At 52.6% G+C, this 21969-nt stretch overlaps 3 protein-coding genes across 6 annotated transcripts; 1 reads left to right on the forward strand and 2 right to left on the reverse strand.

Moving 5' to 3' along the window:
• Positions 1–212: 212 nt before the first annotated feature.
• Positions 213–2302, reverse strand: C1H16orf86 (chromosome 1 C16orf86 homolog). 3 transcript variants are annotated; one of them, XM_074202291.1, is made up of 5 exons: positions 2155–2302; positions 1853–2022; positions 1238–1446; positions 846–1022; positions 213–530 (listed from the first exon to the last, which is right to left on the reverse strand). In XM_074202291.1, the coding sequence occupies exons 1-5, from the start codon at positions 2230–2232 to the stop codon at positions 472–474; spliced, it is 693 nt and encodes a 230-aa protein (XP_074058392.1). In that variant the 5' UTR covers positions 2233–2302; the 3' UTR covers positions 213–471. The 3 variants fall into 3 exon arrangements, with proteins under 3 accessions (XP_074058392.1, XP_074058386.1, XP_074058377.1); XM_074202285.1 differs by having other exon boundaries at positions 213–576; XM_074202276.1 differs by having other exon boundaries at positions 213–606.
• Positions 2303–13913: 11611 nt separating this feature from the next.
• On the forward strand, positions 13914–16660 carry ENKD1 (enkurin domain containing 1). 2 transcript variants are annotated; one of them, XM_074202302.1, is made up of 7 exons: positions 13914–14210; positions 14485–14619; positions 14917–15089; positions 15198–15347; positions 15486–15649; positions 15840–15976; positions 16280–16660. In XM_074202302.1, exons 1-7 carry the CDS (start codon positions 14126–14128, stop codon positions 16438–16440), a joined length of 1005 nt encoding a protein of 334 aa, XP_074058403.1. In that variant the 5' UTR covers positions 13914–14125; the 3' UTR covers positions 16441–16660. The 2 variants fall into 2 exon arrangements, with proteins under 2 accessions (XP_074058403.1, XP_074058408.1); XM_074202307.1 differs by lacking the exon at positions 16280–16660 and adding an exon at positions 16117–16273.
• Positions 16661–17128: 468 nt separating this feature from the next.
• Positions 17129–19047, reverse strand: PARD6A (par-6 family cell polarity regulator alpha). The gene is made up of 3 exons (XM_074202296.1): positions 18896–19047; positions 18476–18698; positions 17129–18210 (listed from the first exon to the last, which is right to left on the reverse strand). The coding sequence occupies exons 1-3, from the start codon at positions 18956–18958 to the stop codon at positions 17429–17431; spliced, it is 1068 nt and encodes a 355-aa protein (XP_074058397.1). The 5' UTR covers positions 18959–19047; the 3' UTR covers positions 17129–17428.
• Between the last annotated feature and the right edge of the window lie 2922 nt (positions 19048–21969).

The raw sequence follows: 21969 nt of genomic DNA on the forward strand, positions 1-21969 counted from the left end.
CATAAAGTGCTTGGGAAATTTAAACTATCATATTTCAGTCCAAAGGAACTCTACACAAAGGGAATCTAAACAATTCCTTTTACTCTTGAACTTCAATTTTCTTTGTACAATGAGTCCAAAGGGAGAAGATGTAACACTCAGGTAGCTCCCTAGTTCCCCTGATTTTACTTAGTGAAACCAGTCCCATAGGCAATCATACCAAAGGCCAAAAATTGCTAAAAAACAAAACAAAAAAATAACAGTTTATTGCAAGTTATAATAAGAAAGCTTTCATCCACCAAGCAGAGAAGGTGGCATAAGTATTAAGTTAGACACAATAAAGCCCTTTTCATCCTAGTCAATAAGAGGTTTGCAGCAAAGTCCCCCTCTTTTAAGAGCCCTTAGTGAGCTGAACCAAGCCAGCCCGGCAGCGGAGACTCTATCACTTGTACTGGGGGGAGAGCGGGGGGACGAGGTGAGCCGCACACACGCTCAGCATCTTGTCAATATCCACCTGCGTCGACTTGTCCACCTCGGCCTTGAGCAGGTTGCTGGGGGTAAAGCTCAGGATGGGCACCGGCTCCTCTCCTCCTTCCTCTGTGAAGGGAGCCAGGCCCACAGGGGTAGCTTGAACCCAAGAGAGGGAAGGAAAGGGAATACTGGAAGAGGCTCTGGATTCGGCTCTCACCCCAACCCCCGGGCCTGCTCCAGCTCCAGCTCCAGCTCCGGACAGGTCACCCCATCTCTGGGGCCAGGACCAGAGGCAAGGCTGTTGCTGGAACAGCCATCAAGGTAATGGGGAAATGGACCTGTGCCTAGCCCCACTGAGACAGGAAGCACCCAGCCTACAAGGGCTCAACACTGACCTCCCAGGGGTGAGGCCCGCAGCCTCTCTGCCCCAGTCTCCTCTGGGCCTCCAGATGGCTCTTCTAGGACCAAGCCCAGTTCCACTTCCACCTCAGTGTCGCCCTCCCCGGCTTGGTTCAACTCAGGGTTGCTGTAGTTGATGTATTGATATAATGGCCTCAGACGCTGAACTTTCCCTGTGGGTGACCATAAGTGCTGCCTCTGAGCCACAGGGAGCACCCTGCTTGGAACCTTTCCCCCATCTCCTTGGGGAATAAAGAGAAGGGGCTGGGGATGCTTGGAGAGAAGACCCAGAGCAAAGGCTTCTGGGAATCCTAGCTCAGACAGTGAGAGGATGGGCCAGGTCCTTAGAGCCACAGAAGTTCCAGGCCCACCACAACATGCCACTCACTCTCCAGCCCAAGGGTTTCTGCAGGGGTGGGCACCACAGTGGCGGTAGCCAAAGTGGGGAGCACCCCAAGGCTCTTGCGCTTCTTGGCCTTCTTGTGCTGTTTAGCTGGTAGGGAGGGCTCCCCTTGGGCTCCATCAAAATCTTCCCTTCTCAAGGGAGGCCTTCTCAAATCGGTGTGCTGCAGGTGCAGCTCGGCCTCCACTCTGGGGCTTGGGGAGAGAAGGAAGGGGGGCATACTGCAGAGCTGGCTCCTTGGGGTGACTGCCTGCCAAGCATTGCCCCCAATACCCCCCATCACCCAGAGGCCAGGCCGTCACCTGCCTCTAACCATGGAGGAAATGGGGTCCCCCCCACCTCTCTCCACCCCCTCCAGGCCCCATTTGCTCCAGCATTTGGGCCTCTAAGGCCATCTTTAACCCCATCACAACCCACTGCCCTTTGCCTTTTCTTCCTCCCACGGCTCCCCCTTCCTTCTCCTTACCGGCCAGGGCCCCCCGGGGCCCACCTGCCCACCTCCACCGCTCCCCACGCAACCCGCCGGCCTTGGAGCTGCCCGCCCCCCCGCAGGGCGCCCCTCCTGGGGCCGGGCCGGGCTGCGGGCCCCCCGACCCTCACTTGGCCGGCTTCCTCTTGAGCCCGTGGCTGACCCTCAGGGGCGGGATGGGCGGCGGGGGACGGGGGCCCCGCGCTTCCAACGGCTCCTGGTCCTCCGCCAGCTCCTCCTCGGGCTCCGGCTCGGGCTCCGACTCGGGCTCCAGCCCCGGCCCGGCCTGGCGCTCTTCTCCCTGCGGGGCAACGAGGCTCGGGCTGGGGCGGGTGGCCCCGGGCCGTTACTGGGACCCGGGGGTCCCGGCCCTCACCCTTGCTCCGGGCGAGACCCCCGCGGCTCACCCCGAACCCCCCGCCCCCGCAGTCACCTCTGCGCCCGGGCCCTCTCCGAGCGCCCCCAAGCCAGCCTGGACCCCCGGGCGCCTCCCGGGCCCGGCCGTGGCCATGACCGCAGGGCAGGGGGGGCCTCGGAACCCCGCCTCCGCTCGCGGGATGGGGGCCGCTTAGTGGGGTTCTTGACCATCTGATTGACGCGATGCCAATGGAAGGACCCCACCTGACCCTCCCCAGCCCCAGCCCCCCACGTCAGATAAGGACCAAAGTCACCCATCCCTCCCACAAACAGGCATCCACGAGGGCTAGCTAGCCGCTGACATTTAGAAAAGAAGCGTTGGCACCTTGCCCGAACCCTCCTTTTTTCCCCGCTGACCCTGGAGCTACACAAGGGTCTTATGGGTGCCGAGAAGTGAACCTTACCCAGGTTCACAGCCTGAGACTGGAAGTCAGGTCTTCCCACTGTAGGTGGAGGGCTCTCAATTGGGGAAACTGAGGCAGGCGGGGGTCCAGTGCCTCACCAAGGGTCACTTTAGCCGCTGAATGTCCAAGGTCAGATGTGAACCCAGGTCTTTCTGACTCCTGACCCAGTGTTTTATTCACTGAGTCATCTAACTGCCTACCTGGTCCAGTAGATAGAGTACTGCCCTTGGAGTCAGGACAGTGTCCTTGGAGTTCCAATCCAGCTTCAAGCATTTGACTCTCACTGTGTGACCTTAAGCCAATCACTTAACACCGAATGCCTCACCATCTCCGGTCGGCCTGATTTATATCTGGCCCCTGGACCCAGATGGCTCCAGAGAAGAAAGGGAGATGGGTGACTTAGCACAGCCCCCCTCACTCAGGATACCATGGTCCTCTTTGAGAAAGAAAGGACCAAACATCAGATCAGATCTCGTCTCTGAGGACTCTGAGCACTGTTCCACTAGGAGCAAGAGTAGAAAAGCCATCTTTGCTACTAGGCTTGGTGATCTTCATCACTTACCATCATCTCTCAGCTCTGTGCTTAGGACTCTCAAAACTACTTAGCCAGCCTTAACCTCCAGTATCACATTTCCTGCTGCCTACTGGACATCTGGACCTGGATGTCTCACAGCCATCTTCAACAGGTCGCAAACCGAATTCATCACCCCAACCCATCCCCCAACTGGGTGCCACCAGACTTCAAATGTACAATCAGTTGCCAAGTGCCCTGGGAATTTTACTCTTACAATTTCTCTCCTATAGTGTCTTCTTCTCTCCTCTGACACTGCTCAGCTCACATCTGAACTTTGCGACAGACTTCTGGTGAGTCTCCCAGCCTCCAGCCTCTCCTGAACATCTTCTATTCAGATTTCAATTCCTAAAGTATAATCCTTTGTGTCCATCCCCTCCCCTCCCCCAAACAAACGTCAATGGTTCCCTACTGGCTTCAGGATCAAAAATAAAATCCTCCATTTGGCTTTTAAAGTCCTTCAGAACCTGGCAGCTTTAATTAAGCCTTCCTTTAAACCCTCCATCTCACTGACTGCCCCCCGCCCATGCCTAGAACTACTTCCCTCCTCATCTCTACTTTCTGGCTCCCCTGATTTCCTTCCAGTCTCAACTAAAATGAGTCTAAGCTATTTTTGCTAGAAGCCTTTCCTGTTAAAGTATACAGTGTTTTCCTGGTTCTGCTCACTTCATTAAGCAGCAGTTCATGCAAATATTTCAGGCTTTTCTAAAGTCCAGCCACTTATGATTGAAGAGTAAACCTTTCCTTGTCCCTCTCAATGCCCCTGAGAGCATCTCCGCCATAACCAGTATATATCTTGTTTGTACAGTTGTCTCTTCATTAGACTGGGAGTTTCTTAAGAACAGGGACTGTCTTTTCCCTTTCTTATAAGCCCAGGGCTTGACCCAAGTTTACTTAGTATTTGTTGACTTTATACATAAACAACCATAATACAAAATATATAATGAGTAAATGCCCTCCTGGAGGGAGGGCCCTGGTTTCTAGATTTGGCAGGAGGAGCTGGAGAAAGCTGCTTGGAGGAAATAGCCTTTCAGTTGGGCTTTGAAGGGCTTGGGGGTAAAGGGAAAGAAGAATCAGGGAGCCTTGATGAAAATTCTGGTTGGGACACTTGCCCCCTGGGTGCTGCCACACCACCAGCCAGCATGGTTGACCCCTCTTGCCCTCCCTTCTTTAGTCTGCTGAGAATCCCTCGATTCCTTCCAGGCTCATTTTCAATGTCATGGCCTACAAGAAACCCAACCTTACTTCCCTCTCCCTCTGGCACTTACTTTGAATACACTTTGTATATCTATTTAAAATTTAATTTTCTAAGTACTTGTCATAAAAAACAAAAAAGCGTACAAAATCCTTGAAGATAAGGGATTGTTTCCTTTTCTGTCTTTTTAGCTGAGATCTAAATCATGGTTCTCCAGCTAGAATCCCATATCTGTTCTCCAATTATAATTTAACCCAGGGCCCAAAGGGAGGGTAATTTGGGGAAGAGGGTAGAAGAGAGACCAATGGCATGCTGCTGAGCATGGTCCCCATCCTTCTTTTTCAGAAATCTCTCTCTGATTGTGTGAGATTTCTCCACCTCTCCCAAAGTTCTAGGGAGGCTGTGAAGGAGGCAGGAGGCTGTGAAGGAGGGTGGCTTTGTACATCAAGGGCTTTCTCCTTTTCCCATTAACCCTTGAGATTCAAACGTCCTTATCATTTCTTCGATCCAGTGGCTCTGGTCTCATGACTGTTCTAAGGACCAGTCACCCCATCTCCTGGCTCTGGGCATTCTCTCTGGCTGTCTCCCATGCCTGGAAAGCTCTCTTTTTTTAAAAAAAAAAGATTTTTTTTTGCAAGGCAATGGAATTAAGTTACTTACCCAAGGTCACACAGCTAGGTAATTAGTGTCTGAGGTCTGATTTGAACTCAGGTCCTTCTGACTCCAGGTCTAGTGCTCTATTCACTGCATCACCTAGCTGCCCTAGAATGCTCTCTTTAGCTTCCTTTAAGTCCCATCTATAATACCATCTTTCACTGGAAGCTCTATCCAACCCTTCTGGTTGCCTTCCTATTAATTGTTTCCTATATATCCTCCATAGAGATATCTGCGAGCTTGTCGTTTGGGTCCTCCCCTCCCTCACATTAGACTGGAACCTCTTGGGAGGGCAGGACTACTGGTCTGTCTTCTGCTTTAGTATCCCTACTGCTTAGCCCAATACCTTGTACATAGGATGTACTTAAGGAATGTTTATTGATTAGCCATTTGAGGTATGGACACATGCCAGCTGAAGCCAGACTGCTGATTGCCATAGATTTCCCAGCTACTGATGTTGGGATCACAATGCTGTGGCTAAAATCCCAAAATGGCTTCTTTGAGAGTCACCATTCAAGAACAGAGTTGGGGCATTGGAGGTAGAGGGCTGGGAAGCACCCAGCTCCTAGGGCCTGACTCACTGTCTTCAACAACTGGAAGCATCAGAAGGGGAGCTGGGCCAGATAGTCATTTATTAAATATTAAGTAGCTAGTGGGTGCTAAGTGCTAAGGCAGGTTTGAGTCCCTGCTTTTGAGAAACTCATAATGTAAAGGGGGGGCAGAGGGGAGAGCAACATGCAAATATGTTCAAATCATATACAGGATAAATTAGAAATAATTAAGAAGGGGAAAGCACGAGAATTAAGAAGGGAAGGCAAAACAACCAACTGGAAATTCAAGTCCAGACTGACTGGAGGTCTAGGACAGTGAGAAAGCCAGGACACTATCCCTAATCCCTAATGCTTTCTCCCCCTTGCTTTCCTGACCTAGACCGCCAAGTCCTTCCTTAATTCCTCCCATGACCTAAGAAGTTGCAATTGGTTTGGGATGGCTCCCTGGGGCTCCAAATAAGTGGCAGAGATTTGAAGACTGGACAACTTTATTGTCTAATCCTGATGTTTGTCCTTCATTCTCGAAGAGAACCATGACATCAAGGAGGTGATGCTATGACAAGCACATAAATTGGATTTGAGTAAGGGGATGTTGTACTAAGTCACCAGTCTCACTTTTCCCTCCAGAGATACCCGGATGTCACCAGATATGGATTAGGAAAACTGGAGATGGCCCTGGATGCAAGGCAATCAGGGTTAAGTGACTTGTCCAAGGTCACACAGCTAGAAAGTATCGATCCTCCTGACTCCAAAGGCAGTGCTCTATCCACTGCACCACCTGTCATATAATATATCACATGGTCACAGAAAAACTGACTGTCCATGCAAAACTCATGAGAGAGTAGTTTATTTCCAAAAGGAGGGGTGGGGTCTAGCCATGCATCAATCAGGTCATGCCCCAAAGGCATTCAGAACCCAGCTCAGCAAAGGTTGCTCCTTGTCCACTTCTTGAGGCCAGTCCAGCTTGGCAGCCAGCACATGCACAAAGAAACCATCTTCACACATGGCTCAGGGGCTGGCAGGACCCCCAGGCTGCTGACAGGGGTACTACTCCACCTGGTGGGCAAAGTCGCACATTACATATCCTTGCTGGCTCATGGCAAAGTGATGCTCTCTTCCAGGCTGCCCAAGGGGGATCGAAGGACAGGTGGCAGCTGCCATTGCCCCTGTAGCTCCTCACGATTAGCTGAGACCCCAGCCAAGGCATAGTGTCCAGCCAGCACCAGCGTCACCTCCACAGACCCTCGAATTGTGCTTGCCACATCCTAGAGATAAATGCAGGGATATTCCAGATAAAGATATCTCCTTTATCCATTCAGGTCAGCTTGGTCCAGAGAGGTTAAGTGACTCGGCCAGAGTTCCCCAGCCAGTGCGAGGTCAACAGCAGGGGTTGATCCCAGGGCTTTCTGGCTGAGGCCAGCTCTCTGTCCACTCAGCCACACACACTGACTCTAAGGAGGCATTTAATAAATGCTTATTGAAGGTCCAATCCTCATGTGACCTTGAGCAAGTGACTCCTCTTTTTTGTCCCTTAGCTTCCTTATCTGTAAAATGAGAGGGTTGGGTTAGAGCAAAGAGTCTCTATTAAGCCCATTCCATTGGGGGGGTGGTTCAGGTCTCCACATGATTGTGGAGCTAATGAATACCAGGCTAACAAGTCTGGAGTCTATCCTTCATGCAATGAGTAGTTTCCAAAGGCTTTGGGTGGGTAATATGATGAGAACAGATTATTAAGATTATTCACAGATTATTATTAAGATTAATTTGGAAAGGGTATGAAGGAGGCAGTACAATCAAAGTAAAAACACAATATGGAATCAGGAGGCCCTGGCCCTGGTTGAATCCCCACTCTCCCTGGAACTAGTTGGGTTACTTTGAGCAAGTCACTTAACCTCTGTGAGCCTCTGTTTCCTTATCTGTAAACCTGTAAATCTGAGGGACCCCTACCTGCTCTGAGAGACTTCGAAAAATTCCATTTTTATAGATAAGAAAAAATAAGTCACATTTATATAGAGATTGTTGGCATGATTGTTGTAAGGATCAAATGAAATAATAATGCAAAGAATAATATTTAATCACTAAACATCTGTGAAGCACCTTTATGCAGATAGGATGCTAAGTGCTAAGAATACAAATAAAGACAAAAAAAGAGTCCCTGTACCCAAGGAGCTCACAGTGTATAAATAGCTATACAAATAAGATATAGAAAGGACAAATGGCCTCAACAGAGGGAGGCACAAGAATTTGGGGAGTCTGGCAAAGACTTCCTATAGAAGGGAAGTTTTGCACTGGGACTTGAAGCAGGGAGGCCAGGAAGTGGGGACAAGGAAGGAGAGCATTCCAGATATGGAGGATAGACACAACTAAAATTCATGTTGCTGAGAGATTGAGCGTCTCCTCTAAGGAACAGAAACAATGTCATAGATGGAAGAGATATAAAAAAAAAGTGGAAGAGTTAGAGAAAGGGAGTTATGAAAGGCTTTGAATGCCAACTGGATTTTTGTATTAGATCCTGGAAGTGATAGGGAGCTATCAGAGCTTATTGGGTAAGGGAGTTAGATTCTCAACTTAGAAAAGTTGAACGGAAGATGGGCTGGAATGCAGAGAGGTTTGAGGCAGGCAGACCCTCCGGTAGGCTACTGCAATTGTCCAGGCAAGAGGCAATGAAGGCTTGTATGAAAATGTTGGAAATATGGGGCGGCTAGATGGCATAGTGGATAAAGCACCGGCCCTGGAGTCAGGAGTACCTGGGTTCAAATCCGGTCTCAGACACTTAATAATTACCTAGCTGTGTGGCCTTGGGCAAGCCACTTAACCCCATTTGCCTTGCCAAAAAAAAACCCTAAAAAAAATGTTGGAAATATCAGAAGAGAACAGGGTGAATATTGTATAAAAAGATGAAACAACAGGCCTTGGCATCCTGTTGTGAGGTAAAAGACTGAGGAATCAGAAAGACACTTAAATTTCAAGGCTGAGGGACAAGGAAGATGGTGGCACCCTCCACAGTAACTGAGAAGTTTGGGTGGCTTTCTTAAGGCGTTAGGGCTACAGAAGGCAGAAGAGATTTGGGATGTCACTGGGGATGGAAGGATCAAGGGAGGGGTTTTTGATGATGGGAGAGACATGGATAGACATGAAAGCAACAGGGAAGCAGTCAGTGGGAGGTAGAGACTGAAGATTAGTGAGAGAACAAAAAGATAAAGAGGAAGAGACAGGACTGGGAGATCACTTGGGCAGGCAAAGGGATTGACCTGACAAGAAGAGGGCCACCTCAGGGGAGACAGGGCGAGGAGAGAATGTCAGAATGCGCTAGTATGAGGGAGCTCATAGCAAATGACCTCTCTTTTTTCAGCAAAATATGAGGTTCTCAGCTGAAAGGGAACCATGGGAGATTTAAAGAGGAATGAAAAGATTAGTGGGTTGATAAGGGAAGTATAAAAGATCGCCTAGCAGCTGGGGGGGGGGGTAATAACATATATTTATAGTGGATCTCATTAGACCAGTTACATGATTCTCTCCATCTTATTTAGCAGCATGTGAGGCAAAGGCAGCAGATGATGGGACCAAGGGTTGGCAGGGCATCACAATCATTGATGTGAGGAAGAAGGCAAGAGACTCAGAGAAGAGGACATTATCGAGTTGAACTAGTTCACTCATGTGGTCAAGATGGGACAAAAAGGAGGCAGTGTAGTTAATTCATAGGGGACAGACTGAGAGAGAACTAGGGTAATCCACAGCATGGATGAAGAATAGGGTTGACTAACGGAAGGCAGAGAAAGAATCTGGATTTGAACTCAGTTCTTCCTGAATTCAGGACCACTGCTCTATCCACTCTACTACCTAGCCACCAATATATTCTTGAAGGAACTTAAATTAGTTTGAATATATTTTTTTGGGGGGGGGTGGAAATGGAACTATGTGAGAAATGTCTCGAAATTGTTCAGATGCTTTGATCCTGGTAGCCCAGGATCACAGGAACCAAAAAAGAAAATCCTCAAGTATAAAAAAAAAAAATTTAGGAGAGTTTGGTTTTTGTGTTAACAAAAAAAAAATTAGAAATCCATGGGTGACCATTAATTAAGGAAACAATCTTACAAATTGTAGCCTTTTAAATGTAGTAGAGGGGCAGCTAGGTGGTGCAGTGGATAGAGCACTGGCCCTGAAGTCAGGAGTACCCGAGTTCAAATCCAACCTCAGACACTTAATGATTACCTAGCTGTGTGGCCTTGGGCAAGCCACTTAACCCCATTGCTTTGAAAAATCTAAAAAAAAAAGCAAAAACTAAATGTAGTAGAATACTATTGTTATGAGAAATGATAAATAGAAGGTGTTCAGAAAAACCTGGGAAGACTGAATGAATGACCTGATTGAATAATAGGGCCATAGACCCAGAGCTGGATGAGACTTCAGAGACCATCTATTCCAACTTGCTCATTTTACAACTGGTTCAGATGGAAATAAATATAACTGGGAAAACAATCTGTACAATCACTCTAATTATATGAACAAAAACTAAATGGCAGCCAGATTTAGGCTAATTATAGTGACCAATCTTGGTTTCTTCTTCAGAAAGGCAGAGAGATTATGGACATTTGATACAGTTTGGTACAATTTGGTTGGTTGTTTGATTTTGTTTAAATGTTTTTGTTTCATTACAAGACCAATTCAGGGATGGAGAGGAAGTCTAAAACACATGGATTGTCAACCTGCAATCTCAACATCACAAGACTTAGGTGAAGACCAGGTTGATTACAGGTGAATGAACATGCATGTGGAGCCCCTAGTATTCTCAGTCTTTATAGAAGTTTGCATATTGTCGATGGTATAACAAAAAAGTGGAGAAAACAGGAAGGGGGTGGGGTACTGCAGGGGAAAAGTGAGGCATAGATGGAAAAAAGAATAAGCCCCCCCAAGGGGTAAAAGCTGCATTCTTTCCTCTTGGGAACCAGCTGAAGATGGTGGGGGGGGGTCGGGTCTTCTTATCTGCAAGCATTTTTCCCAGCTTGGCCCAGATTGGCTGATGGAGATCCAGCTTGGGGTACAACTATCAATTTATGTCAACTGGGGGGACTTAGTCCTTAACATAATCAGAGCCCCTTGCATGCTCTGGGTCCCAGGATTCTGGAAATTATGGCTATTCAAAAAGACAAGTTCAGGGGACCCCTTAACAGCTCTTAACAGTTCAGAGACAGATTTTATCCTGGTAAAAAAATACAACACTAAAATAATGAGAGTTTTGCTACCATTTTTTAAAATTGACACAATAAAAGCCAAATGCACACTTTGTGAGTAGAGAAAAATGGTCATATTTCCTCAAGCTTACCTTTTGTTCTGGTTCAAATTCACTTTCATGCTGAACTGAAAAGGATTTGGGGAACGTCTAGCTCTAAGTGAGATAGTTGCCTGGAACAGAGAGCTGTAATCTCCTTCTAAATCTAAACAAAGGCCTCCTCCTCAGCTCCCAGGACCACACCTTCACTTCACCTCAGTCACAAACACAGTCACCCCCCAGATCATCATACCCACAATTGGTGGACCTTCCTGATCCAGAATCCTGAAATTCCTCTCTTAGTTATATGGCACCACAGGGATTAGAGCACAGGGTCTGGAGTTAAGAAGGCCTGACTCTAACCTCAGACTCTCACTAGTTGTGTGACCCTGAGCAAGTCACTTCACCTGTGTCTCAGTTTCCTCATCTGTAAAGTGGGGAAAATAACAAAAAGGAAGAGAGGAATGGGATGATAGAAGGTGGAGATGGAGCAAGTGAGATTTTTTGTGGATGTGGGAGACAAGAAGTCACCAGATAGGGGGAGACTGAGGATAAGCAAGAAAATGGTGATGACAGAGGAGATGATCTGTTGGAGAAGGTGAGATGAATGGGATCCCTTGGGCATGGAGAGGGTTCACCTTGGCAAACGGAGCAAAGGCCACAGGGATGAAGGAGGAGATAATGGAAGAAGGCATATGAGTATATGGGGGAAGGAGAGAAGAAGAAAGGGCTTTCAGAAAATGCCCTCATGGATGAGCAGAACCAGAAAAACACTGTACACCCTACAGCAACATGGGGGTGATGATCAACCTTGATGGACTTGCTCATACCATCAGTACAACAATCAGGGACAATTTGGGGCTGTCTGCAATGGAGAGCGCCATCTGTATCCAGAGAAAGAATTGTGGAGTTTGAACAAAGTTCAAGGACTATTCCCCTTAATTTAGGAAAAAAACTAGATATCTTATTGTCTGATCTTGTTATCTCTTAGACTGTTTCTTCCTTGGGGATATGATTTCTCTCTCATCACACTCAATTTGGATCAATGTATAACATGGAAACAATGTAAAGACTGACGTTGCTTTCCATGGCGGGGGGAAGTAAGATTGGGGGGAAAATTGTAAAACTCAAATAAAATCTTTAATAAAAAAAAAAAAAGGGGCGGCTAGGTGGCGCAGTGGATAAAGCACCGGCCCTGGAGTCAAGAGTACCTGGGTTCAAATCCGGTCTCAGACACTTAATAATTACCTAGCTGTGTGGCCTTGGGCAAGCCACTTAACCCTGTTTGCCTTGAAAAAAAAAACCTAAAAAAAAAAAGAAAAAAAAAGAAAATGCCCTCATGGGGCAGCTAGGTGGTGCAATGGATAGCCTACTGGCCCTGGAGTTAGGAGAACCTGAGTTCAAATTTGACCTCAAACACTTAATAACTGCCCAGCTGTGTGACCTTGGGCAAGTCACTTAACCCCCATTGCCTTAAATAAAATTTTTGAAAAATTTAAAACAAAACTGAAAATGGCCTCTTTTTTTCAGCAAAATATGAGGATATGAGGCAAGTCAAGAGACTGAGAGACATGTGGGGAAAGAGCCATGGAAGATTAAAGAGGGATGACAAGGTTTGGAACTGTGCTAAATGGGATAGTGAGTACATTAGGGAGCTGTAAAGTTATGAGGATCAAATGAAATCATGTGTAAAGGGCTTAACAAAGCATGGTATACAAAGCAGCTCTGCTTTCTCTCACCCTGTCCCGTCACCTCTGCTCGGCTTCACTCCTTCTGTCTTCATACATACACACACACACACACACACACACACACACACACACACACACACAGATGCACACGTGTTTGCATCTTTGTCACTTTGAAACTTGCAGCCATTCTACTTCACTTCCCAATCCATCCACTCAGCTCCGGCTTCCTTCTCGTTTCTTTGAGACCCTCTAGCTGACCCGCTCAGCTTTGCACCCTTTGCCCTGTAGCCCACACAGTCTTTTCTTAACTTAGTGCTTAGCGGGCCCTCTCCAGGCTCATCTGACCCCTCTGGGAGAGGAGAAGGTGGAATTCAAGAGCGGTCAGCCCACTTTTCTCAGGGAGCTTCCGGCTTCCATCCCTCAGCAGACAGGAGCTGAGCTGACCTCCGTGGTCAGGGTGGAGGTGGGCCCAAGAGAAGAAGCCAGAACACATGTGAAGAGCAGGACCACCGAGACGGCCTCAGCTGTGTAGCCGCAGACCCCACAAGACCCAAACTGCCAAGATATCCCTGGACGGGCTGGAAGCCAGAGATGCCCCTTCCCCAGTCTGGGCCCGGCCCGGCCTCAGCCTCCCACCTGCGCCTGACCATTCTCTAAGCCCTTGGTGGGACTAGAGACCCATAAGCTAGCGAGGGGGAAATGAGGGTTCTGCTGCCATTGCCAAACTTGCCGGGCTCCTTCTTTAAGCTTGCCTTGGCTTATACGCAAATATATGTGTGTGTCTGTGTGTACATGTATGTGTGCATGTGTGAAGACAGGAGTGAAGCAGAGGCAGAGGCGATGGGGATGGGGACGGGGAAGAGGGAAGTATGACTACTACAACTGAATGGGGAAAAGCCAATGCAAGGGTGGGGGATGCAAGGGCTTTGGTTTTAAGTGGAATCCATGTATTAATAATTAATAATGGGGGTGGCTAGGTGGTGCAGTGGATAGAGCACCGGCCCTGGAGTCAGGAGGACCTGGGTTCAAATCCGGGCTCAGACACTTAATAATGACCTAGCTGTGTGGCCTTGGGCAAGCCACTTAACCCCACTGCCTAGCAAAAACCTTAAAAAAATAATTAATAATACTTAATCAATAAAACTTTTAAAAAGAGGCGCTGAAAATTAACCAAGAAGTGTGTGGCAGGGTCTGAGTTCAAGTGCAGTCTTGGGCACCAAGTAGCTGGGCGGCCTTGAGGATGGGCGTTTTCCTCAGCTTCCCCCCGTAGAGTGGGGAGGGTAACAAGGGCGGCCACCTTGCAGGGCCGTGGTCGGGGGCTCGCGGCTGTTCGCTACCCACGGTGGGGGGAGGGGCCGGAAGCGCTCCGGCTCCTCGGAACTACAAGTCCCAGAAGGCCCCGCTCTCAGGGAGTTTCCCCCCCCCGTCCCCTTCCGCCCAAACAGGAAGCTGGTGGTGCTAAGCGACGCCGACTCCCCGCCGGGCGGCGCGGCCAGGGCCGGGCCTCGGACCCGGACCCGGACCCGGACCCGGACCCGGACCCGGGCTTGTGGGTGCGGGCGGAGCCGCGGGGGAGGGCGGGGCCCGGCCGAGGCCCCCCGTCCCTGGCGCCGACCCCGACCCCGCTCTGTTCCAGCGGCCGAGCGCGCGCCATGTGCGAGGGGCCCTCCAGGATCTCGAGCCCCATCCCCCCCGACCCCACCCTGTTCCCCGAGTTCTACAAGCGCCCCCGCACGCGTGAGTGGCTGCGGGGGGCCCGGGGCCCGGGGGGCCGAAGGGCCCAGACGCCGCTTCGGGCGAAGCCCGGGATGCCCCGCCTCCTGGCAGAGGGGGAGGGGAGGGAGGGACCCCGGCCCCCCCACCGCAGAGTGTAACGGTTGGGAGAATTGCCTTTTCCGTGTGACTGGAGAAAAATGAGTTCCCACGGGTCAAGCGGATGCGGGGCGCCCCGGACGCCCCGCTCCCGCGCCTGGGAGCCCCCAGCGGCCTCAGCCCCGCCCCTCTCTTCCAGCCCAGGGCCTCCCCGGCCAAGGCGCCCCCCCGGACCCGCCCGCGCCCCTGCGCCGCCCCGGATGCCAGCAGAGCCTGGTGGGCATTCTGCAGCAGCTCCAGGACGTCTCCCTGGGCAGGGAGCCCTCGTCCAAAAGTAAGTGCGGAGAGGGCAGCCCCGCCCCGCTGCCCCCACCCCAGCCACCAGCCACAGATGGGGCAGAGGCGCCTGTGGAGGCACAGCACAGGGGCTTCTTCCGTCGCTACCCATTTGAGGGCACCCAAGGGAGTGCCTCAGCTTTCTCTTGTGTGAAGGGAGAGGGGCTTGGACCGGATGATGTCCAGCCTTCCTTCCAGCCTCAGCGGCCTATGGGAACTGATGAGCTTGCCGGGGGTCAGAGTTCAGGCCTCTGAACCCATGGAGCAGGCCTGGCAGTATCTCCCCGATCCCCAGAGAAAGACCAGAAAGACCACGAGAAAGAGAACGTGAGGCGGATCCGGGAGATCCAGAAGCGGCGTCAGGAGCAGGAGAGGGGACGAGACCCCAGCCGGCCGAAGCCTCTCAAGGCCCTGTGGCGGTCGCCCAAATATGACAAAATAGAGTCGCGGCTGAAAGTCCAGCTGCAGGTACCTCGAGCCCCCAGACACCGCCTGGTCTTCTGACCTTCCCTTCCAGACCAGCTGAACCTGAGGGCCGAGGCTGCGGGCCTGACCCAGCACCTCTGCTTCTCCCAGGAGCCATCCCCTGCCTCTGGACCAGAGCTGCCGACGTTCCTGCGGGCGTATTCTCGCTGTGGACCTGGGGTGCAACCCCGTCGTGTGTCTTCCGCAGGCCTGGCTTTGCCCAGTACTGACGGGTCCCAACTGCCAGGCCCTGACGCCAAGGTGACACATCTGCATGGGAGGCTGGGGTGGGAAGAAGGAAACAGCAGGGTGGCCCAGCATAGGCCTCATGGCTCCCAAGGGTATTTCTTGCTGCAACCCTAAGAAACCTGCTGTCCATCCTGCTCCTCTCTCCCATAGGGGAAGGCCCACGTCGTGGACTTCATCACCCACAATGCTCTTACGGCCAAAGTCGCTCCTCAACGGCGGTCTCGCTCCCTACAGTGTCTGGCAGAGGTCCAGGAACAGCGGCGGCGGGCCCAGGAGGAGTACAACACCAGGCAGAAGGGCCATGTGCCCCACTAGTAGGTCCTCACTTGTCTTCTCTGGGACCTGAGGTTTTCATCAGAAAGGAGGGCAGAGAGCAGATCCCGCGTCCACTCTGGGGAGGCTGAGCCTGTCCTCTGCTCTGCCTTCATGAATGGCTTGGGGGAGGCTGATGGGGCTGGTCTGGGCATTTGGGACAGAGGAGTCATTCACTGTAACCTTGGGTAGCCTGGTGGAACGTAAAGATCTGTGGCGCCGGGAAGCTGAGGAGCGCCAGCGGAACCAGCCTGACCCTGAACTACCCCCAGGTCATATCAGGATGCCTGAGAGCCAGCGCCTGGATACCTTGAACTCCCTTCTCCAGAGTGAGTGTCCAGACCAATCAGGGTCTGGGGGACTAGGCTGGGCCCAGGGGGAGGGGAGGAGGGGGAGGGGAGAAGTGGGGAGTGAGGAAACAGATGGGAGCCAATTATCTTCCCCCTCAAGTATCCTCCATTCTCGACAGACAGCATGACTCCTTGCTGATTGCAGTCTTGCTCACCAATAACCATGCAGTGTCAGACAAAGAGTTGGTGCCTGAGAAATGTTTGCAGTTATATTGGATCCTGGGCTCCTAGCTCCCAAGGAAGGGAGCTGGACCCTTGTGCCCTAGGCCTTTCCTTCCTCAGGCCAAAAAGAACTGCTCCGAGAGCTGGTGCTGATGCCTTCTGGAGCAGACTCCCTTCGAGCCCGTCACCACAAGGCTGAGCTAGAGAAGAAGCTCTCTCAGCTGGAGGAGGCCCTCAAGATCTTCTCCCGATCCAAAGTCTTTGTCAAGATGGATTCCTGAGGCCTTTCTCAGACCCACAGCAAGGCCCTTGGAGACCCCTCTGCTCCTTCAGAGTGGAGCAGCACCTCAAGGCCTCCAGGGCAGGAGCTGCCTGGGTCCTGGAAGGGAAGTTCCTGGCCCAAGGTACAGTGGGAAGCTCCCTGCCCTGAAGAAACAGGCCCAGAGAACTGCTGTTAAAAATCTTTTTTTCTGTTTTTAAATTAAACCTTTTTTTACATGAGCAATGACCCCAATCTCCTTACTCCTGACCCCTTCCCAAGCTATGGCTCTCCTCTTTCTCATGTTGCTTTAGAATTGCCAAGTGTTGTGGGCTGGAGGCAAGGAGATGGGGCTCTGCCAGTCAAATCAGCCAGCTTTGTGGGGGAGTGAGCAGCTCAAGACCCTTGCCAGCTGCAGGGACCCATGCTTAAAAGGAATCACCTAAGGGAGTCCCTTTTGGGTCTTAACACTCAAGTCTTAGGTGAGCCCCTCATGGAGGCCCAAGGCCTAGAGGTTTTGGTTTCCTCAGTGGCTGGGGCCAGAAGCAGGAGCTGGCAGGAATATCCACAGTTGAGGCAGGCTGTAAGGCCCCTGAGGGCCCAGCCCTCTCAGAGTAATGCTTACTCAGGGAAGTGATCCAGCCCCCCCCCACCACCACCACCAGAGTGCTTCCCATGGTAAAGAAAAGGGCCAGTGTTTTCTAGAAAAACTTTAATATTTCATGGATGGAGAGGGGCGGGTGAGCAAAGGCGCTGCCTAAGCTCATGAAAAGCAGCTCCCCAGCCAGCTGCCCACTGAGAGGGAGAGAGGTGTGGGGCAAAGGAGTGGGGTGGGCAAGACGCTCTCTCCAGGAAGGAGACGACAGTAGGGGCACCTTGGCGGGACCAAGGTCAGGAACTGTTGTTCCCCCACATCCCACTGTGGTTCCGGTGTCCATTAGCCCAGGCGGGGCGAGAGTTGTAGGAAAGGAAGGCCTGAGCACCCAGAGTCCAGCTGGTGAAATCCCAGACTATAGGGTGATGCCACTGCCTTCTTCCCTCAGACTGCCTGCCCGGGCAGGGCTGGCCCCATCCTGACTGTCCAGTGACTGTAGGGATCCTCTGGAGCCGGGCAGGGAGCGACTGGGGCGCAAGTCCCGGCGGGAAGGGACCAGAGGCATCCCGTTGGGGCAAGGAGGGAGGTAGCCGGGCAGCCCGTGGCTCTCGATGACCAGGTCACCGTCCTCATCGCTGTCGGGCTCAGGAGCTTCTGAAGGAGCCAGGGGGGCGGGAGGCTGCCCTCCAGGAGGTCGGGGGGCCCCGGCCCGCACCACGTTGTTGCGTTGGTTGGCAGGCTTGACCGTGACGATGAGGTTGTGGCTGTTGGCCACCATCATGTCCGTCACCTGGTCCAGCGATTTGCCGGCCACGTCGATGCCGTTGACCTCCAGGATCTCGTCACTGACGGCCAGGAGCCCGGTGCTCTCCGCCAGGCCTCCCCGCACCAGGCGGGAGATGAAGATGCCCGGCACCTTCTCCAGGCCTTGGGGCGCCACCCGCACGCTCACGCCGTCTCGGATGTAGAAGCCCAGGGGCCGGTCGGAGCCGTGCTTGTGCAGCTTCACCCGCCGGTGGCTCTCGGGCAGCAGGTCCACGTCGATGACGGACGAGATCTGGCGGAAGTCCTGGGGGAGGCCGATGAGAAGCGGGGGTCGCAGTCGGTGAGGGGCGGCGGGGCGGAGGAGCAGCCCCTTCTTGCGGCGCTGCAGAGAGTTGGAGGCGAAGGCCGCGGCCGCGGGGTTGGGGTCCGCTTCTGCTGGGGAGGGGCAGAGCTCAGCAGCGGCTCGGGCAGCCCCCCGGGGCCGCAGCCCCCGGCCCCCAGCACATCTCTGCCCCCCCCCCCCCGGCCCCAGCACGGCTCCGACCCCGGGGCCGCAGCCCCCTGGCCCCCAGCACATCTCCGCCCCCCGGGGCCGCAGCCCCTCGGGCTCCCACCACGGCTCCACCGCGGGTCCCCCCGCCCCCCGGGGCCGCAGCCCCCGGCCCCAGCACAGCTCGGCCGCAGCCCCCCGGCTCACCCCGCTTCTGCACCAGCAGGCGCAGGGGCGGCTGCGGGCAGGCCAGCGCGCGGTGCAGGTGGTCGTCGTTGGAGAGCGGCAGCAGGTCGCCGTGCACGTCGGTGTAGCCCAGCAGCACGTCCAGCCCCGGGATCTGGTGCACGGCGCGCAGCAGCCGCGAGAACTCGTGGAAGCCCCCCACGGCAGCCCGCGGGAGGGCGAAGCGCCGGAACTCGGCGTCGAACTGCGGGGAGGGGGCGCGGGGTTGGGGGCGCGCGGGCCGGGGCCCGGGGCCCCCCGCGCCCCCCGGGAAGCCCCGCTCCCTTCCCTCCCCCACCCTGGCGGAGCGGCCCGGGCCGGCCGGCGGGCGCGGGGGGACGCGGGGGGCGCGGGGCGGGGGCCGGGCCGGGGCCGGGGCCGGGGCCGGGGCGGGGCCCTTACTTTGCTCTTCACCTCGATGATGCTGTCGGGGCTCCGCGCCGGGGTCCGCTGCGGCCTGGCCATGGCGGGGCCGGGCCGGGCCGGGCCGGGGCTGAGGCCGGGCCGGGGCTGAGGCCGGAGCGGCGCAGGTGCACAGCCCGGCCCCGCCCCGGCTCCCCCCGCCCGCCCTGCAGCACTGGCCGCCCCGCCCCCCGCCGCCCCCTCCCTCTCTCCCTCGGTCCGAGGATGGCCGGCCCGGGGCCTGGGGGCGGGGCGGGGGCCGGCCCTGACGTCACCGGCGCGGGGGGAGCGTGCAGACAACGTTCCCTAGGTAACCGGGGGCGGGCTGCCGCCGCGTGGGGGTGCGGCCGAGCGCTCCGCCCCCGCCCGGCCCCCCGCGTCCCTGTCATCATCATCATCATCATCATCATCATCATCATCATCATCATCATCATCCAGGGGCGGGGGGCGGGGAAGGTCACGGGGGCTAGGGGGCGGCACCGCCCCGGCTCCCGCAGCATCCCGGCCCCCGCCTTGGGTCCGTCCAGACAGACAACGCGACAGGCGGACAGAGCCCCCGGGCCCGCAGAGGGAGGAGCGCGAGGCCACCCGGGACGGAAAGAGCTGCCAGAGAGATCCCCTAACTAGGGAAGCCAGAGCAGAGAGGCTTATGCCGCCGGGAGTGGGGGGAGCTTTAGGCTGAATGGCTGGAGAGAGGAGGGGGCGCTGCTTCCTATTCTGTGATATTCTGTTCCTTTAGATAAGTGCCCCGGTGGGTGCAGGGGCATGGACGGGTGAACAGAGGACATCTGCAGTCTATTCCGCTTCCGAGATGTTTGGCCTTTGTTCTTGAAGAAGGCCATGACGGGCAGCTGGGTGGGGCAGTGGATAGAGCCCTGGCCCTGGAGTCAGGAGCACCTGGGTTCAAATCTGGCCCGGACACTTAATAATGACCTAGCCGTGTGGCCTTGGGCAAGCCACTTGACCCCATTGTCTTAAATAAAAATAAAAAGGCTATGATATCAGGGAGGAGATGCCTTTACAAGAAGTTGAATTTGAGGGAGGGGCGCTGTGCTAAGTCACCAGCTTCACTGGAGTCATCCGAGGAGACACTGAATCAAGGTCACTTGCCTAGGGTCACACAGTAAGTGTCAAGCCTCTGAGAACACATCAGAACTCAGGTCCTCCTGACTCCAGGATGGGTCAGCTGTCTTCTAAACAAACAGGGTTGCATCCTCTCTCCATTGATAGCCAATCTTTTCCTCAAAGCAGGGTGGCTTTTCAGCCCTCTACAGATTAGGCTGCCGGGCACTTCTGTAGCCAGAGTTGCTAGCAGGGAGGACAGTGAAGCTCTCGGTTATTCAGGTAGGCAGGGACCAGGCCTTACACTTTTGTATCATGCCAAGTCCACTCCCTGGGCTGGTCTTTCCAAACGATGATTAAAACCACTCGCTTCTCTTAGAAGCTGCTCCATGCAAACAGGGGTCTTGTGGTACATTTTTGATGCTAGCAATATTTCTCTTCAACATTATTAAATTATGCATGTATTAAGATGCTTATTGTTAAGGGAGATAAAAACAGGTTTTACTTTGCTCCACAACTTTCCCAGAGCACTCCATATCTCCTTAGCAGCCCCTCATTTATGGCCTGTGTCAGATGTCATGGGGGAAAAAAAGGTTAGAGGAGTTTGGGAAAATGCGGCTTTAAGTCATGAGACAAGAGCTTTTTTGTTTTTAAACAGTATTTCTGCTCTTTGTTTCTGAGTCTTATAGATCTTTTAGCAATATGGCTAGGTACAGCTCTTGGTTTGTGATCCTGTTGCCATCACTCTGTGACAGTGCCATCGGTTTGGAATCTGGCTACCAGCACCAATGGAACAATCATCTACTCTCATCAAACAGAAATATTTTTTGCAGTAGGGTGAGGAGGAGGAAGAGTAGAAGGGGGAAATATTGGACCTGCCTCACCTAGAAAAATGGTCCATTTTATTCACAATAAAAGTTTTAGGAAGGAAAATAGCAATTCTATATCTAGGGCTGTTCCCTTCAAAGCATTTGGGAAATAAGATTTAGAGCTGGAAGAGATCTCTGAGAAATTCCTTCTTATGATAGATGGGGAAATTGGAGAGAAGAAGTTGCAGGGTTGCACAGCTGGAGCCTTTTGATTCCAAATTATTATCAGTAATTGCCAGATGCTTTTCAATTATCTCATTTGATCCTCACAAGTCTGGGAAAGAGGAGCTATTATCTGCATTTTATAGATGAGGAACCTGAGACAGAGGGAGGTTAAGTGATTTGCCCAGGGTCTTAAAGTTTATGTGGTGATCAATCTTTTCAGTTGTGTCCAACAGAGATACTGGAGTGGTTCTGCCATTTCCTTCTCCAGCTCATTTTACAGATGAGGAAAGTGTAGGAAAAGCTTAAGTGACTTTCCCAGGGTTACACAGCAAGTGTCCGAGGTCAGATTTGAACTCTGACTTCCTGACTTCAGATCTGATATTGTATAAGCTACATATATCACTAACCTGATCATTACCAAATGTATGAGGTCTCGTTTGAACTTAAGATACTATGGCACCACCTAGATGCAAAGGAAAGGTTCCTTCAGTACACTACATGGGGAGAGGGCTGAGGGCATTGATTACCCCCATCTTCCAGATGCCACTGATATTGCAAAATTCTTTTTTGTACCATCCTTTGGAGCCTTGGTCACTTCATCTTCAGCAGCGGCAAATTGAATTTTGAATGTAGTCTTAATTTTTGGAAATAATCCTAAACTGATACAACTCAACGCATTTATTAAGGCTCCCCTTAATTGACCACCTCATCCCAGTTCTTCTAATTTCCAGGTTGGTGATGACTTTACTGGTGCTGGGGTTTTTTTAGGTTTTTTTTTTGCAAAGCCATGGGATTAAGTGGTTTGCCCAAGGCCACACAGCTAGGTAATTATTAAGTGTCTGAGGTTGGATTTGAACTCAGGTACTCCTGACTCCAGGGCTGGTGCCCTGTCCACTGTGCCATCTAGCTGCCTTGCTGCTTTAAAAAAAACCCAAAAATTAGTCACATTTAAGGAGTTCAGTTAATAATATTAATAAT

This window comes from Macrotis lagotis, chromosome 1 (assembly GCF_037893015.1).
Source record: "Macrotis lagotis isolate mMagLag1 chromosome 1, bilby.v1.9.chrom.fasta, whole genome shotgun sequence".
NCBI classification, from domain to species: domain Eukaryota; kingdom Metazoa; phylum Chordata; class Mammalia; order Peramelemorphia; family Peramelidae; genus Macrotis; species Macrotis lagotis.

Excerpts from the sequence above, each read along its gene's own strand:
- ENKD1 (XM_074202302.1), top strand. The coding sequence starts at position 14,126 with ATGTGCGAGGGGCCCTCCAGGATCTCGAGCCCCATCCCCCCCGACCCC. Across the intron at positions 14,211-14,484 it reads CTACAAGCGCCCCCGCACGC|CCCAGGGCCTCCCCGGCCAA; the intron begins GTGAGTGGCTGC and ends CCTCTCTTCCAG. Across the intron at positions 14,620-14,916 it reads CAGGGAGCCCTCGTCCAAAA|AGAAAGACCAGAAAGACCAC; the intron begins GTAAGTGCGGAG and ends CCCGATCCCCAG.
- C1H16orf86 (XM_074202276.1), bottom strand. The coding sequence starts at position 2,232 with ATGGCCACGGCCGGGCCCGGGAGGCGCCCGGGGGTCCAGGCTGGCTTG. Across the intron at positions 1,023-1,237 it reads AGAAACCCTTGGGCTGGAGA|GGAAAGTTCAGCGTCTGAGG; the intron begins GTGAGTGGCATG and ends GGTCACCCACAG. Across the intron at positions 607-845 it reads GCGGGCCTCACCCCTGGGAG|CTACCCCTGTGGGCCTGGCT; the intron begins GTCAGTGTTGAG and ends CTTGGGTTCAAG.
- PARD6A (XM_074202296.1), bottom strand. The coding sequence starts at position 18,958 with ATGGCCAGGCCGCAGCGGACCCCGGCGCGGAGCCCCGACAGCATCATC. Across the intron at positions 18,699-18,895 it reads TCATCGAGGTGAAGAGCAAA|TTCGACGCCGAGTTCCGGCG; the intron begins GTAAGGGCCCCG and ends CCCTCCCCGCAG. Across the intron at positions 18,211-18,475 it reads CCTGCTGGTGCAGAAGCGGG|AAGCGGACCCCAACCCCGCG; the intron begins GTGAGCCGGGGG and ends CCTCCCCAGCAG.